This window comes from Quercus lobata, chromosome 10 (assembly GCF_001633185.2).
Source record: "Quercus lobata isolate SW786 chromosome 10, ValleyOak3.0 Primary Assembly, whole genome shotgun sequence".
Classification (NCBI taxonomy): domain Eukaryota; kingdom Viridiplantae; phylum Streptophyta; class Magnoliopsida; order Fagales; family Fagaceae; genus Quercus; species Quercus lobata.
This window is the reverse complement of record NC_044913.1, coordinates 63,861,592-63,879,065: the sequence shown is the minus strand read 5'-3', so window position 1 is coordinate 63,879,065 and position 17,474 is coordinate 63,861,592. Positions and strand designations below refer to the sequence as shown.

The 17,474-nt window shown below is 37.0% G+C and overlaps 3 protein-coding genes across 3 annotated transcripts; 1 reads left to right on the top strand and 2 right to left on the bottom strand.

The window, feature by feature from the left end:
* The first annotated feature begins 219 nt into the window (after positions 1–219).
* On the top strand, positions 220–3,921 carry LOC115965218 (probable aldo-keto reductase 1). Its single transcript, XM_031084394.1, has 6 exons — positions 220–279; positions 2,516–2,683; positions 2,887–3,090; positions 3,286–3,458; positions 3,717–3,813; positions 3,871–3,921. Exons 1-6 carry the CDS (start codon positions 220–222, stop codon positions 3,919–3,921), a joined length of 753 nt encoding a protein of 250 aa, XP_030940254.1.
* A 597-nt stretch (positions 3,922–4,518) lies between these two features.
* LOC115965217 (B3 domain-containing transcription factor VRN1-like) lies at positions 4,519–5,396 on the bottom strand. The gene is made up of 3 exons (XM_031084393.1): positions 5,093–5,396; positions 4,868–4,989; positions 4,519–4,632 (listed from the first exon to the last, which is right to left on the bottom strand). Exons 1-3 carry the CDS (start codon positions 5,394–5,396, stop codon positions 4,519–4,521), a joined length of 540 nt encoding a protein of 179 aa, XP_030940253.1.
* A 3,390-nt stretch (positions 5,397–8,786) lies between these two features.
* Positions 8,787–11,393, bottom strand: LOC115965216. The gene has a single exon (XM_031084392.1). It carries the CDS (start codon positions 11,391–11,393, stop codon positions 8,787–8,789), a length of 2,607 nt encoding a protein of 868 aa, XP_030940252.1.
* Between the last annotated feature and the right edge of the window lie 6,081 nt (positions 11,394–17,474).

Sequence of the window (17,474 nt, the reverse complement as noted above, 5' to 3'; positions counted from 1 at the left end):
GTTGTTAGAATTCTTTGAACTTGCCATCAGTGATTACGTTTTCAGTTTTGTTCAAAACATCCAGTAGTCTCTAGCTCTTTACCTCTCTACTAGTACTACTATATATATATATATATATATCTGAGATTTAATGATAATTGAACAGGGAAATTATCCTAGAAAGAAATAGATTTAAGACATTGAAAATAATCTTGAAAAGAAAAACACACAGTTTGAATGATGGCAGTACGAAACGAACTCCAAATTCCATTGGTGAAACTGGGCAATCAAGGCCTTGAGGTAAAGACCAAAGGCATTCCTTGAATACGTACCCATTTCAAATTTTTTTTTTTTTCAAGAACCTTCCCCATTTTATATATGATCAACTCACATTTCTTTGAAAACCCATATGCCTACGCTTAATCTATTTGAGTTTTTAAAGTCACAAGAATCCATCTACTGTAACTCTCAGTATCATTAACTACTAGGTTTTTTTTTTTTTAAAGTGAATTGACTATTAGTTTCAATCTTAAATCATGCATATATTTTTGCGTCGGAAAATCAATAAATCATGCATATCCATTATCTATTTAATATTATTTTATTGTTATTATATATATATTAAAGCAAAAGATCTTCTCAAAATAATAAAATATATATTAAACCGTTCAGTCCGATGACAAGTAACTTTTACCAAAAGTTACAAGTTGCAAGTTTAGCTGCCCATCATAATCTTTTCAAGAAAGTAAATTTAATTCTACTTTAATTACCTTTAATTCTGTAATGTACTTTTAGTCTAATCTATCAATAGTACCTAGCCATAATTGAATAAAATAAAGTATTTTACTTATGTTGATTATGATTTATGAATCAAAAATGTAAATATCATATGAACTGCATGGCTAAAATCCTACATCAAATAGCATATTTTTTGCCTTTATGATTCATTTCAGCAGCAACATATTTGTACAGATTCAAGAGCTACTTCTCTTAATACATAATATAAATGAGATAACTTTTAGTAAAGAAACAAACGAGAAAGAAAAATAATATAGATCAAATTTCCCAGCTGTTATAGTATTATTCTACCATTTCATACAGTGTTCTACTTTAATGGGGACCTTTTAATCTCAACCTAATCTTAATTATGTCAAATAAAATAAAATGAACGCATGTGCAATAAATTTAGAAGTTTTTTTTTTTTTTTTTTTTGGTGTAAAATTCTATCGCTTTAGAATCCATTATTTTGTTGGAACTAGGAATCTTAAGCAGCTGGAAACATAATATTGGTCCAAACTCCAAAGTGCAACATTGGTTTAGACATATGGAACCCCCCACCCCCCAAAAAAAAGAAAAAAAACTTGTAGCAAATATTTGTTTCATAAGCAGTTAATGGCAGCAGTTATGTAGGTACTTTTTAATTGGATCAACCTCAGAGAGAAGAGGTATGATTTAATAGGAAAGAATCTATAAGATTTGACATAATGAGAAGCTACTCTTGGCAGCAAGTTTACTTGGGAATGAAAAAGCTAGAGTTTAGATCAATTTGGAAACTTATAATTGAATTGTGACTTAACTCTAAAGGTTATGGTGCCCTTAAGGGACTGTTACAATAGCAAGGCTGCCATTTGTGTACCCCCATAGCCAAGCTCAACATGATAACTAAACAGATTTGGCATAGTGAGAATCCTTTTTTGGTGATAAAGAAAGACGAGTTTTGAGCGATTTGGTTATAGTTATAATTGAATTGTATTTTGAGGTTATGATACCTTAAAACTCTGTTATGACACCAATACATCCAACTGTATACCTGAGAACCAAGCTCAACATGATGGAATAAATAGATTGAGGTGATTGTCAAATTGTTAAGGTAAAGTTTAAGTCCGAAGAGATTTGCTATTATCTTTTGAAGACAAGAGTATGACAGATGTTGTCTGTTGAAGAGTAATTACAATTCTCTTGCCTAGTATTATAAGAAATTTTTTCCATATATTTGAATCCGATGCATATACACCAATTTGATGGATTTTGGAGGAGAAAGAGTTCATTTTGAGTTTAAATGTCATTTTTATATTTATATGTTGGGTAATCAATTCATCTATACTATATAATAGAGACTACGACGAGATTCTGGAATCAACAAAACCCTGCTCCTTAATCTTTTCTGTTTTTGGAAATTAATAATGTATGTAGTAAAGTCCTTCAAATCTTGTGTGCTTCATAAGTTGTCATGTGGGAGGCTTCAGAGAAATTAAAATTGATAGAAAGGCTGGAGACTTCAGACCTTATATAGTCCCGTTTCTTTCTTCCTTCAAGACTCTCAACATAAGGTTGGACCTTCATAAATAACCTATAACCATGAAAGTTTAGTAATAGATTTTACTAAAAATATAGATCCTTCAAATCTTTATTTAAAATCTTGCAGTTGATCTTTCTCATTGTTCAAGATGCAAAAGTTCTATAGGTTTTAAGAAATGGTTTTCTCTATAATTTTTTGTTCATTTCTCTATAATCTTTGACTCTCTTTTTTCCCCAGGTCTCAAAGTTAGGATTTGGATGTATGATCCTGAGTGGAATGTACAATTCCCCACTCCTTGATGAGGATGGAATAGCAGTAATAAAGTATGCTTTCAGTAAGGGAATCACTTTCTTTCATACATCAGACGTTTATGGACCCCATACTAATGAAATTCTTCTTGGAAAGGTAAATGACACCAATTTTAATTTTACTAGCTCCAAAGTCAAATGGCCTTTTTCCTATCTGGTAGTAAATCTAAAGATGGTCACTGATATGGAAATGTCTTTGTCATACTATTTTCTATAAGTTCTGCTGTTAGTGAACTGATTACCAATCTGGGCCATGTAAAAACTCTGTTATATTAACTAAGAGAAGTTAATATTTTTCAGGCCTTGAAGCAGTTGCCAAGAGAGAAAATTCAGATAGCCACCAAATTTGGCATTGAAAAAGTAGAATTTCCTCACATGCAAGTGAACGGTAGCCCTAAGTATGTTCGCTCATGCTGTGAGGCTAGCTTGAAGCATCTTGATGTGCAATACATTGATCTGTATTATCAGCATCGGGTAGACACAAAAGTACCCATAGAAGAAACTGTAAGTCATTCTCTTGCCCTTTCAACCACATGACAGCAATGGTTGGCCTCTTTGAATTATTTCTTGTTTTTAACTTAAAATTGTCCTCATATTTGCAAGTCTAATTTGCAGAGAATTTCAGAAAGGATTATTTCATTGTAGTGATGGTGAGATCTTGGTGGCAAATTTGATTAGATACATCTTATTGGAATGTAGGTTGGTGAACTTAAAAAACTGGAAGAAGAGGGAAAGGTCAAGTACATTGGTCTATCTGATGCTAGCCTAGACACAATAAGGAGGGCACATGCTGTGCATCCCGTCACAGCTTTACAAATGGAGTGGTCTCTCTGGAGTCCTGAGATTGAAGATGAGATAATTCCACTTTGCAGGTTTGTTCAGTTCAAAGATGACGTTTTTCTATAAATTTTGGTGTCTTGAATGCTTCCGTGTATCCTAAATCTCTCTCCTTTCCCCCCCCCCCTTATATTCATTCTTGCGTTTGCAACACTACTGTTCTTTTGAAGGACTGCTGCAACAAAAAAAAAAATATCATCCATTTTGTGTAGATTTGATTTCAATATAATTTAATTATCTTATCCAGAAGCATGAGTATGCTCTCTCGAATTTTAATGTTTTTGTACATGTAGGGAGCTTGGCATTGGAATAGTTCCATACAGTCCTCTTGGTCGTGGTTTTTTAGTTGGCAAAGGAGCTGTGGAAAATTTGGCTGCAAATAGCGTATTGGTACATATTTCACCAGTATTTTGTGTTATTCATTTGTAAGATACAAATATTTTTCAGGAAACAATGATATTTTTCTTTGAGCAACGATTCATCAAGTTCATTGAATAAAACAGTACCTATTTTAGTCCTTGCAGTTTACAAAAAGTTCCAATTTCATCTATAACATTTGAAAAATTGCAACCAAGTCAAATTTTGAAAATTTAGCTATCAAGCTTTTCAATTTGCCACATTATATTGATTGACACAATTGATGGATTAACTTCTCACTTATTTTTTAAACATCTAAATTTGCAAACATCAAAAATAATGACTAAAAATTTTAGATTTGGTGTTATTGTATTAAAGTGTTACAATATATACAAAACATACAACAATGTCATCTGAAAACAACAAAATCCTATAGCAATAACAATGTTGACCCCCCTAAAATAAAATCCAGGAGTCGCCATTGAATGTAATATAATTGAATGACACGCAAAAAGGCCAAATATCTAAACATCACATAATATTATCATCACTTTACATCCACCCTAACCACTTAGTCTTGGCATTTGAAAATGTGGACGTTTAACACAACACCGTCCCTCATAATCAGCTCAAATACGCAAACATCTCCTACTCGCAAACTATTTTCCCTCACAAATGCAGACCAACCAGCTAATACGACACATGATGAACCCCCACTTCGTTCATAAATGTATAGCTTCACAGGCCATAATCGGTCCACAATCTGGAGCTTGCAAGGAGTATACTTGCTTTGGTGTAGTCCTTGATAAACCCTTCTCTCGGTAAGTAGTTGATAATGTCTTGGGGTAAACTCTGTACAAGGAACAATAACAGATATTTAACAAATATATTCCAGCAACAAGTATCTAATTGATCTACATCTTTTCACCTAAAAACACAAATAAGCAAAAATCATTACCAACAAAATGTCCAGCAACAAGTATCTAGTGTGACAATCTTTCTAATTGATCTATGAAAAATGATAGTTAATGGGAGTTGCATTTCTAAATTACAAAAATATTCCATTTTAGTGAAGCTAAAAGCTTACCGCATGATCCTTGCCATTAACGTAGGATGGACGAATGATAACAGTGAAAATGGGATTTTCTAATTTAAAAGCATTGGCTATAACAAGATTTTCAGCTACACCACCGTCTTTCTTAGGATGGGCTGATCTTGAAATGAGTTGAAAATATGAAGTCATGCACATAAAATTAATAGTAAACATGCTAAACAAATCAACCAGTTGCTTACAAAAGTGTAACATTCAAACCTGAACCCTCTCCCCTATAAAAGTGTTTGATGATTTCAACAGAGCTATCATCACTCTCATCATCTTCGATCCTATGAACTTGGAGTTCGTTGTCTAAAGTATAGTCTATTTCTGTTGCAGTGGCATCAAATATGAGTACATCAAAGTGTGAATTTCCTTTATATTTGAAAACCAGCAAGTGCCCCACGGCTACACCATAAGAGCTTGCAAATTCGGACCAACCATTTTGAAACCAAACCCCCCCAGCATGTTGTGTCAACTTGACTTTCCATTTTCTACCATTTGGAATAGTGAGAAAGGCCATATCTGACAGATCCACTCCAAATTTCTACACGAACTTATCTGGAATCCGCTGTAAAAAGAATCTTCATAACATAAATGCAGGCTAGGGAAATAAACACATGCAATCAATCAAGCTCTATGGAGTTGTGCAGCTACCATTGCAGGAAAAATGGATTTAGTGATTGTTAGGTCATATTACTTTCATAAGTGTTCAATGGTATTACTATTTGTTGGATGACCAAAAGCTCAAAAAAGCAGACAAAATCCTTATACACAATGCTAGAAAATAAAAGTCAAACACATGGCAGAATACTCCTTAGTTACAGCCCCCCACCCCCACACAAAAAAGAAAAGAAAAGAAAATCAAACAAAATAAAATAACAGCCCATGCAACATTGACGTTATATTTAATAGCTATAACCTCAATCTGTCATATTAAGGGCTCGATATTTGACAGTAACAAATCTTATGAATTTTTATGCTTCTTATACAACCTAATCTTATAACCAAAATAACCATCAACAGCTTTCAACATCCAACATTTCTCTCTTGTTGTTGAAATGTAAAAAATTTTGGGGAAATGTTGTATTTTGAGTGCTTCTGTAATGTGTCTGTGATTTGGTTTTGGGGTGTTGGGGAAACATTGAAGATGACCCACTTTTGTTTATGGGTAGGATTTCGATTTAGATGTACAAATTTTTGCCACTTAGCCACTTCATAAGTTTGTGAACTCTAAAAAACAAATGATAAAAAGAGTGAACGATTTCTGTATCCTAGTTTGATCCCAGGACACAGTTTCACAGTTTAAATTGAGTTATACATCTGTGGTGACCCTATAAGCCCTATCACATTTTCAAAAAAATGCCATCTGCTCTTGCTCTGTATTTATTTTTCCTCAATCTCTACCATGTGCTTATCCCTGTTTCATTTTTTGTTCATATAAAAGTGTTCGATGCAAAAGTACTCTGTTATGTGACTGTGTTCTTCTTAAAATGTAACCTACGTATTGCAAAAGGAAAGTTTTTCTGACTACATGTAACAAATGTACATTTTTTCAAGAATCACAAATAAAGAAGATGAAGTGGACGACGTGTATTAGCATATGATTTTCAGAGGAATCTAGTTTATAAATTTAAGCATACTTACAAGCTTTCCTTCATGAACAGCATTCGGCAGAATAATCTTGAAAAAGTGTGGGGACCGATCAGCAGGACCATCGTCGTTGTCTCTCCGCCATTGAGAAGCCATTGTTTTGGTTCTCCAAACACCAAGTCTTTTCGCTGAGAAGTTGAACAGTTGCTGCTTCGTACGTTTGAGCACTAAATAGTTGCCTGGTCATACACATAACCCGATTATTACGAAATCGAGTTCTGTGTACTGCGACTAAAAGGAGTCCATGCTGTGCACAGTGTAGATAGAGGAATCCATGTGGTGTGTGCTGGTTTGGACGTAACTCGATATCCCGAACCTCGGGTTACAGTAGACTTACTCGATACTAGGATAATCGAGTTACCTACCAACAACTCGCTTATACAGAAATCGAGGTAAGATATTTGGACTGGTCAGGACGCAGTCCAAGAGGAATCTAAGTGTGGACAATGGTCTTCAACGTATCTCGAAGCTAGAGAAATCGAGTTCTTCTCAACGTAACTCGATAATACGTAAATCGAGTTACATTAACTGGGCTTCCCAACCCAGCCCTGATATTTAGACTGGTCCAGAGGCAGTCCAAGAGGAATCTAAGTGTGGACAATGGTCTTCAACGTATCTCGAAGCTAGAGAAATCGAGTTCTTCTCAATGTAACTCGATAATACGTAAATCGAGTTACGTTGACTGGGCTTCCAACCCAGCCCAGATATTTGGACTGGTCCAGAGGCAGTCCAAGAGGAATCTAAGTGTGGACAATGGTCTTCAACGTATCTCGAAGCTAGAGAAATCGAGTTATTCTCAACGTAACTTGGTAATACGTAAATCAAGTTACGTTGACTGGGCTTCCCAACCCAGCGCACATATTTGGACTGGTCCAGAGGCAGTCCAAGAGGAATCTAAGTGTGGACAATGGTCTTCAACGTATCTCAAAGCTACAGAAATCGAGTTCTTCTCAACGTAACTCGGTAATAAGTAAATCGAGTTACGTTGACTGGGCTTCCCAACCCAACCCAGATATTTGGACTGGTCCAGAGGCAGTCAAAAAGGAATCTTAGTGTGGACAATGATCTTCAACGTATCTCGAAGCTAGAGAAATCGAGTTATGTAACTCGGTACTACAGAAATCGAGTTATGTTGTATGGGCTCAAACACCTAGCCCAGATATTTGGACTGGTCCAAATACAGTCCAAGAGGAATCTAACTGTGCAGAGTGCTCTCCAACGTAACTCGGTACTCTATAAATGTTCAACGTAACTCGGATCTACAGAAATCGAGTTACCCAGATACTTGGACTGGATACAGTCGAAGAGGATTGAGAATGGACTGCAACGTAACTCGTTAACTGGAAAATCGAGTTTTATTTAGTATAACCTTTCTACTTGAAATTTTGCTTGCGACTTGCACTGTTCACACCCATTTAGTATTGGCATGCTTATTCATAGTAAAAGTGGACCTGCTGACAACCATACTGTGAACAACAAGTCATCCATCTACTTCCAACCACATCCATCAGTAACATTCCCCCATTTCCATTACGCGAATAAAAAAATCATCCATATATACAAGCTTATTTGTAAGTAAAGAGCCTCTATGCATTTAAATCAGTTGATGTACAAAAATAAAAAGTTCAATTTCTGCATTTTAAACATTCTTCACAATTGTAACTTGAAACTTGGACAGCATCCGCCAACAATGGTTTTAGGCAAACATGGAGTCTGTGCATTTGAGTGACACCTTCTTTTTGTTCTCTTCAGAAGTTGCCTCCTTTCTGAGGAGTAGCCAACACAGAAATTAGTATACAACCCACAGTAATTAATAAATTGAATTAACAAATACAGAAGAGCCTTCAGGCTTGCCTACTTAAATGAGGAGCATCTACAGTTACACCTTGGCGACAATTACAAATCTGCAACAAAACATATACAGTTAGGGAAATAGAGACCCCATGAATACTAGAATCTGTACACCACAAACAATAAGATTGAAAGAACACCAAAACTGGGACAAAAGACTTGGAATGGTAATATGTAGGAGTTAAGACTAACTGCAACTACTTGAAGAAGTAATCACAAGATTGCCCAAAGTGGAGCTAAATTTGATACAATGATATTACTATCATGGTTCCAATCTACAAATTACTCCAGGTATCTTAATTATAACTCATATAATGTAATATCTAAACATGTAAAGAAGAATAACTTATGATACCCCCTTGTTACTATGATTTGTAATTGTTACCTGCTACATAGCACCATGGCTTGTTCAAGCCACATTTCGAGTTGGACATGTACGACGGTTATGACCCTCTTGGCGACACAACCCACACTTCAACTTTGGTCCATTCTCAATCCACAATGAGGTTGGCAACTCCCTATCCTCGTCATCCATTTCATTGCGGATTCTCGTGGACTTTGGCCGACCTTTCTCACGGATCAACTGCTGGTTTGGCATCACGATTCTCCTTTCTGCTGGCTCCGGCCATTCTAACCTATCTTTCAGTGGTTGGAATATCGGCTCATAGCTGTGATACCATTCTTCAACGCGGTAGAAATGATCCATATACTCAATGGCATCATGGTTGTGTTTGGCACAAACTGCTATCAAGTGGGAACAGGGGATCTTGTTTGCTTCCCATTTGCCGCACGTGCATGTCATGTCTATGAGGGAAACCCTATGGGTGTGATCTCCCCCGCCAATGTTCAACAGTGAAGACTGTGTCTCCACTGTATATAACCGTTGTTGCGCACTCATCCTTCTAACAATATGGAGCTTCGCCTTCTCTTGATTTTCCTCGAACTTGTCATAGGCATATTTGCACCACACTTGCCCCTCTTCCAACTGCTCTAGGGTTTTGTTTCGATGTTCATCAAAGTATGAGTTCACCTTGTAAAATGTAAACTTCACCATTGCAGTTATGGGCAAGCTACGTGTGCCCTTAAGTACCCCATTGAAGCACTTTGACAGGTTGGTTGTCATTACCCCATATCGGTGCCCATGGTCATGTACAAGTGTCCACTTTTCTTGATTTACCTCCTTAAGATAGTCGTACGCAGCCGTGTTGACATTCTTGATGCAATCCATGGTGTTCTCAAACTTCCTAACTTGATTCGCAGTTGCTGCGTTCCATACCAAGTTCTTCAACGGCACACTATTGAAGTTAGTGTTAACATTGCTTACTAAATGGCGGAGGCAATACCGGCGATGGGTTAAGGGCGGTTGCAAGTAGCCCTTAGTGGTGTCATCGAAGCATGATTGTATCCCACGATGCCTGTCGGATATTATACACAAATTGGTCCGATCTGTAACATAGGTCAACAGGCATGCCAAGAACCATCCCCATGTCTCCGTGCTCTCGCTTTCGACAACGGCAAATGCGAGTGGATAAACCTCGTTGTTACCATCTGTTGCCATTGCTATCAACAGCTTTCCTTTGTACTTGCCATAAAGGTGCGTTGCATCTATGCTTATCACCGGCCTGCAATGCCTAAACCCTCTAATACACGGACCAAAAGCCCAAAACGCGGAGTTGAATATACAAGTCCCCGGGACATGGGGGTCACACTTTAATGTGGTCACAGTATCCGGATCTGCATCGGACAATGCAGCTAGAAATTGTGGCAATTCTGCGTACGACTCGTCAAAATCCCCGTAAATACGAGCAACTGCCTTCTGTTTGGCTTCCCAAACCTTGTACATAGTTACATCATGCCCATGCCTTGCATGCAACATACTACGCAAGTCCCTTACCTTTCGGGTTAGGTCCTCCCATACATACTTCTCAAGTGCAATGGAGATGAACTTTGAATCCATCATCCACCCATCAGTTGCTAGCTGGAGGGATGAGCAACTATGGGGACCCTTACATGTACTGATAACCCACATCCCGTGCTTCTTGCTGTAATTGGCCCGAATTGACCACAGACATGCCTCATGTATGCACCGCACTACCAGCCTATTGGTGTCAGACTTGATGATCTTGTATTGCTTATTATGCTCCACAGAGTAGAGGGTCAACACATATTGAATAGAGGCTTTATTCTTGAATAGCATCCCCCTTGCTGGGTGGTCACCTTTATGCCAACTTGTAAGATGTCCTGTACCCAATGCAGGTGATGGGTCATTAATATTGTCCCATGTGTTTGATGTAAACCATTCTGGGATAGGAACTGTTGTAAGGCAATCTTCCTCGTTATTTTCGATCAGTGGTACATCTAAGACCTCTGCGTCGTCCACTGGTCCATCAGTATCAATGAACTCTTCGTACACATCTCGGCTGGCATCAATATCAATTCCCCCGTCCATATCAGCTTGGACATGTTCATATGTGTGACTAGACCCTCCCACATCGTGTGTATTGGTGGTGCCCACCACTTCGGTGTTGTCCAAATGATCAACCACACTACACGGTTGATTATTGTAGGGGAAAGGCGTGGCATAGGCAAAGGGAGGATGCACGTCAACCGACAATGAGTGTGGCTCTTCCACCCCACTGGCATGCTGTAAACTTACACTACCATGGAACCCAACAGCCTCAACAGTTACATACAAGTCGGACGCTATGAACTGGGGGGTCCGCTTAATCATTGCCCACATTATGTCCACGTCAGCATCGCAACCCAACGGATTTGAGTTGTAGAAAACCTGAGTAATCACAAGTATCTGGGGGGCACGGTACACGATGGATATCTTATGTGACTCTCTGTCCAACCGTAAAGCTTCCATTATCTTCCGGTGCATTTTTCTCAAGTGTGTTCCCCATTTCAACTCAATGAACTTCTGCTTCACTGACTCGCCTTTATAGGACAGCCCATGCAAGTCATGGAAATATTGTTCCCCATCATAGTAAACGTAGAAGTAGTGACGACCCATGCCAGACCTAGATAAGGACAATTAATTGTGGTTATCATGTAGAAGATAGGGGGTTATGTTAATGCAGCAGTAATTAATCTTTTACAGATGCACTATGATGCTATCCTAATTATAGGTGTACACACTTGATTCGTTTGGACACAAACATTGGCCTTTTAGGGGAGACGTGCCATAACAAAGAATCAGGGTGTTTGTAATATCGCTTGGTAAGGATGCAATAGGGAGTAGGAAAATGCAAACATGGTCAGCAAAACTTGTTCACCTCGCAGACTTTCTTTTTCAGAACCCACACAGTAAAGCCTTTTAGAACTGAAAGAGCCATACAATTTAAACCTCAGTATACATTACACATCATTGTTAATATATATGAATGAATGCATATGTCATCATATGAATTCACCGTACAATGTTTGTTTATATATATGTTTATTTAGAATGATTAGATACATATTTCCCAAAAAAATTCTCAAAAATAATTATTATATACATTATTATATCTATACATATTTAGGAACAATATGTATACAATGTCACTATCACACACACACACACACACATATAAGATTTTGCTAATGTATGTCATAAGAGCACACAATAATTAATCATTTTTTCGACAATTTTTTTCAGGATTTTCAATGCATTAACAGTTTTTGCAATTCCTAACAAAATGTTTCAAAAAATTGGTGCCCTAAGCACATACATTATATGTAAACATACCTATATATGTGTGTGTGTATATATATATATATACATGTGATCGTAAATGGGCAGGTAGCTTTGTTTATATTTACATATATTTGCATATACATACATACATACATATATATATATATGTGTGTGTGTGTGTGTGTGTGTGTGTGTGTGTGTGTGTGTGTGTGTGTATACATATATTTGTTCATGCCACATATACATCTTATGATATGGGTAGGTACGTTTGTCTATATATACATATATCTATACATACATACATTTATGTATATATACACACACACATAATGTCAGAATAAGACAGTTGTAAAAAGCAATCCCATTTTGTCCTTAAAATGGCAATCCAATTATAAGTAGTTATGTAAGTCAATCCAATTATAAGTAGTTATGTAAGTGAATATATACATGTCAGGGAAGATGTGCCAGAACAAAGAAGAATGGGACCACAACAACAGCACGCCTGGAGAGGATGCAATAATGACAAGGAAAATGACAGAAGAGTTAGCAAACTTTGTTCACCTCATAGGCTTTCTTTTTCAGAGACCAGACAGTGAAGGTTTTCAGCATAGATAGAGCCAGACACGTGCATGGATTCTGAAATGTGGGTGGGGGACAACCATGACTCGATATTGATGAAATCGATTTTATATAAAACTCGACACCAAAATAATCGAGTTACTGTTGACAAGACATATTGAAATGACGGCATTTCAGAAACTCGGTTACTAAGAAGTCGAGTTACTTGTAACTCCGCATTTTATGTAGGGGCAGATGTTGCTATAACTCGATTTCTTTAGAATCGAGTTTTAGCTCAATTTCCTCTACAAAAGCGCACTTCACACGTTAGAAGGTGCAACCACATTCTGGTGCAAAGAATTCCCACCATTGCGTGTTTGTAGAGCAGGATGGGACGTACCTATGTTATGTTTAACGGTCGTGTTCCAGGCATATACGACACTTGGCTAGATGCAAGAAGACAAGTTCATAAATTCCCAAACGCCAATCACAAATCATATAAAGATCGAAGGGAAGCCGAAGCTGCATACATGGAGTATTTGCATGGTAATGGTATGGGCGTGCATGGTGGTGCGTCTACATCGTGGGAAACTCCAAACATATCAACCTCAACTCCACCTAGCACTTCTCTAAGCGAAGGAACCAACTATGGCAGTGGAGACATTAGGAACACTTTGTTAAGGTATCAGTCGGAAGTTGCCATTGAGGAGCGTGACCATGCAAGGAGGATCGCAAGGTTGAGTGCAAACATGTTGAATGAAGTGGTGGCCCATGTTGTGGGGGATGATGAAGTTGATGCACCCACGAGACAACGTACGGATGCATGAATGCAAAAGTACGACTTCTTGTTGTGGTATTTAGTAAGATATGTATACTTGCAAGTAACTACTTTCGTGTGTGCTTTAAGTAGAAGTGTCGTCGTTTTCCAGTTATTTCACTGGCAGATATGTATATATGGAAAAATAACCTTATTATTTTTGTTTTTGGACTACTTTGGTCTTGTTCGGTCCATTATATCTACTTTGGTCTTATTCGGTCCACTGTGGTTTCTAGGAAAATCGGTGTATTACATTCTATTTACTCTATTTGATCCTATTCAGTCAACTTTGGTCGTACCCCGTCTATTTGGTTCACTGCAGTCCATTATTGTGTAGTTACAAAATACAAGATCAGCCTATACACAATGAGCCACGATTAACGAATGTACATGACGTCAAAAACAACAATGAATTGCATAACCTCTACATGAACGATTTGGAAATCCTCCTCGTTGGAGGATTCACTGCAATCCATACCAATCAAAGAAAATTCAAAGTTTAAAAAAGATAGGATTGGAATTATTCATACATGATAAATCGTCCAACATTAGAAAATGATCTAAATTCTTCAAGTCAATTCTGAAAATTTTAATAGCCACAATATAGAAAGTCCAGAACAAAATAACCATGAATAAAAATTGACACCAATCAACTAAAAAAACAAATAACACAACTATATAAAGGTTCTTGAATCCCAAACACAGTAAATAAAACCCTAAAATTATGATGTACCTTGTAATATTATTCTGAATTAGAAAAAAAAAATGAACACTTAAAATTTCAAAGTTACGTAAAAAGTGAACATTACATGGAATACTACAGGTTTCAATAGATACATTACTATATCTTCCCTCTAGCTAGCTCCACTGGACGAAATAGAGCACCTATGAGAGTGGTCTTGCCACTGCCAATTCTGCCAACAATACGTATTTTGTGTCCTTCCTCAAATGTGCAACTGATCCCCCTCAGAACAAGTGCATCAGCCTATATTTGATTTGTTTTATCAATATATTCTTAGAATCTCAGCATAAGAACCTTATACATTTTTAAATTAAATCAAAAAAAATAGTTACCTGCAAACCATGTATTTCAACTTTACCCACAGATGGCCAATTTGATGGAGGCCGGTTCCCTTCGAATGAGAACATTCTTCAGGAAAGTTTGGTGTAATGCCCTTGTAAAAACTCAAAGACCCTCGAACCTAGAAGCCCCAACAGAATAAATTAGCCTTATAGATGAGAAAATGTCTTAAGTTTATAATGAAAGTAAGAATGTCTAACAACCTAAATTAAGTTTGTGACTCAATGGGGTGAGACAAAATCTCCCACCTTCACAAGTTGAGATCATTAGGTATTTATTCTCTTATAGCATTTGCGAGAACATGCATAGATTTAGTATTTTACTTATAGAAAAGACCAATGTGTTTGCACTCTACTTATAGAAAAGGCCAATTCAAAGTTTCAGCAACTATTTGCTAAGCAGATGAACCGCTGGGAATTTATTCAGCCCTTCATAAGCAAGTAAATGAGAAAGTCCTATAGCAATAACAAATTGTCTAATGAAAAACCAGATAAATGCCAGCAACGAAGCAATAATTCAGCAATTCATTCTCTACAAAATATTTTTGCTACTCTGCATACCATTTTCTAGAGCAGACAAGTCCTCATTCTTCTTCTACAGGTCACATGCCAGTTGATATGTCAGCTCAATGGTCTTAACTGCATTTCCTTCCAAGGAAAAATGAAAATTCCTGAGCATAAACTATACAATTAGAAGCATGAACAACCATGTATTCAACAGATAAAACAACCTATAAAATATTGATGAATTATTGAAAAATAACATATAAGAGAAATGGTTGAGATTATTATCAAGATCTATAATTTGTACTCCACCTTGTTATCTTCAGAGAATGTGTTCGCTAAAATGGTTAGCCAAAATTCATAAAATTTTGAGCAAATTGATTAGCAAGGCATTCAACCAAATAGAGGATAAACATAGACTTGCAACTACTTGGAAGGGTAAGCAAAGCCTTGGAAATTTTTTTCAATTCTAGCATCCTCTAACACCCATATGCATATTATAAAGCCAACTTTGAAGCAAATAACTCAACTCTCAATCATGTGAAGATAAATACAAAACCAGTCAGATTGGTAATGAATGCCGGACGGTGGTTCTGTTTTCAACCTTGCATATAAGATTTTCCACCGTGCAAATCAAACCACCAATCTTGAGGCCAACTAAACCACTTTCTTGAATTACATAAATGTAAAATCAAACACATATCATCATATAAGTATCTCTCGAAACTACAAACAAAATTCAACAAAACAAGCCTATTGTGCAAATGCAATAATTATAGGAGTGTGCTCTGATGGTGTGAGTAACCATCGTACAACACTAAGAGTGAGCAGCTTTAAATCCTATTACTTTTCCAACCAGAATAGAAAACACACTCAATTACTTTTTAATTTTTTAACGGATACCATGCCCTCAAGATAATCATTAGGCTATTTCATCCCCAGTTCAAGCAATGAACGCCTCCATCATTTCATTAAAGCAAATGATGGACAAGATTTGATTCATTGGCCAATGACACACACAACATATATATATATACTGAAAATCATAAAATAAGAAGGCTAATTGATGAAAAAATCAATGATCAATTTTTTGTTTCTCATTGGGTTCCCAAATTGCTACCAAAATGAAAAGCTAATATATACAATGTTAAATAACAATTACAAACCCCAAGAAGCGAAAGGAACAAAACATGCACACATAACTAAGATTTTTGCCGTTTTCAGCTTTAGGTAAGTTATATTGTGAGCTGCTCTAGAACTCAGAAAAAAAAATATATAAATTCTATTCTCCAAAGTTCCTACAAACGAACTTGTAATCAAATGTACACAGATCTAATCATTCTAGAGAGGAGGGGATTTAAAGGAGATTAAAAATAAGAAAATGGGAAGGAGGATGTACCAATCTAGGAATTTTAGGGAAGGCGAATCAGAAAATTAGGAGAGAGACACATACCTAGCCAAGCATTGTAGAGACTCGGATAAATGATTTGCTACAAAGGAGTTGGTTTTGCCATTGATCTGCACAAACTTCGTCATGAAACTCTTTTACGGAAAGTATCAAATTACTTCTTCTTGCTTATCAACAATGCCACACATTTGTTTCTCAAAAAAATAAAAAATAAAAATAAAAAAAACAAATTACTCTCTTACAACCCACTTTACTGTAGCTAACAACATACAAAAACACAAGAAAGTTTGGCTTCAAATGAATACCAATCCAGACATTTGTCAATTTGCAATCAAAACTCCAAGTGCAGAAAAACTTCCTAATACATCAATAAATACAACACGCCTTATGGGTTTTCTCCAAAATATCAATTTCTTGACAACAAACACATTGACAGCTAGTATTCTCCCTAAGCAATGATCCAAAAATAGATGCACAGCCACCAAGATTCTCCCCAATTAGTAGAACATTTTGCATGCTTATTCCAGTCACCTATACACATGAAGAATAAGCACACAGGGACAATCCGGCTCAATGGCCTTTTCGTGTCCACCATTGCAGTTAGGTCTAAAAAAAAAATACTACTTTAGAAGAAAAGTGAAACGTAACTATGCAGTCACCTATAGGCAGGAAGTATAAGCATACACTAAGGCATTTAATGATCTTTTCGTTTCCGCCCATATGCCCTGACAGGTCTAATCTTACCTGTTTCATCAGACACAACAGCATAATTAAATTAACATAATCAATCAAATGCACAGTAGAAGTAGCTCAAGAAGATGGGAAGTGTAGACGAAGTACATACCATCACTGGTCCCGCAATCAAGAGCATGCGCACGCGGGCGTCACGATCTCCGTAAAGCCTCCACTGGCTCAATGTCCTCAGTCGGTATCTGCTCAATCTGTACAGCCTCTCCGTGGGGGGTTTGAGATGGAGCTAACATGGTGGGGTCCACATGCACTAGAGGTGGGGTGGGCATGCCTGGTGTGGGGACAAATATGCATCCAC

Excerpts from the sequence above, each read along its gene's own strand:
- LOC115965218 (XM_031084394.1), top strand. The coding sequence starts at position 220 with ATGGCAGTACGAAACGAACTCCAAATTCCATTGGTGAAACTGGGCAAT. Across the intron at positions 3,091-3,285 it reads AAGTACCCATAGAAGAAACT|GTTGGTGAACTTAAAAAACT; the intron begins GTAAGTCATTCT and ends ATTGGAATGTAG. Across the intron at positions 3,459-3,716 it reads GAGATAATTCCACTTTGCAG|GGAGCTTGGCATTGGAATAG; the intron begins GTTTGTTCAGTT and ends TTGTACATGTAG.
- LOC115965217 (XM_031084393.1), bottom strand. The coding sequence starts at position 5,396 with ATGGCCTTTCTCACTATTCCAAATGGTAGAAAATGGAAAGTCAAGTTG. Across the intron at positions 4,990-5,092 it reads TTATAGGGGAGAGGGTTCAG|CCCATCCTAAGAAAGACGGT; the intron begins GTTTGAATGTTA and ends TTTCAAGATCAG. Across the intron at positions 4,633-4,867 it reads TTAATGGCAAGGATCATGCG|AGTTTACCCCAAGACATTAT; the intron begins GTAAGCTTTTAG and ends TTCCTTGTACAG.
- LOC115965216 (XM_031084392.1), bottom strand. The coding sequence starts at position 11,393 with ATGGGTCGTCACTACTTCTACGTTTACTATGATGGGGAACAATATTTC.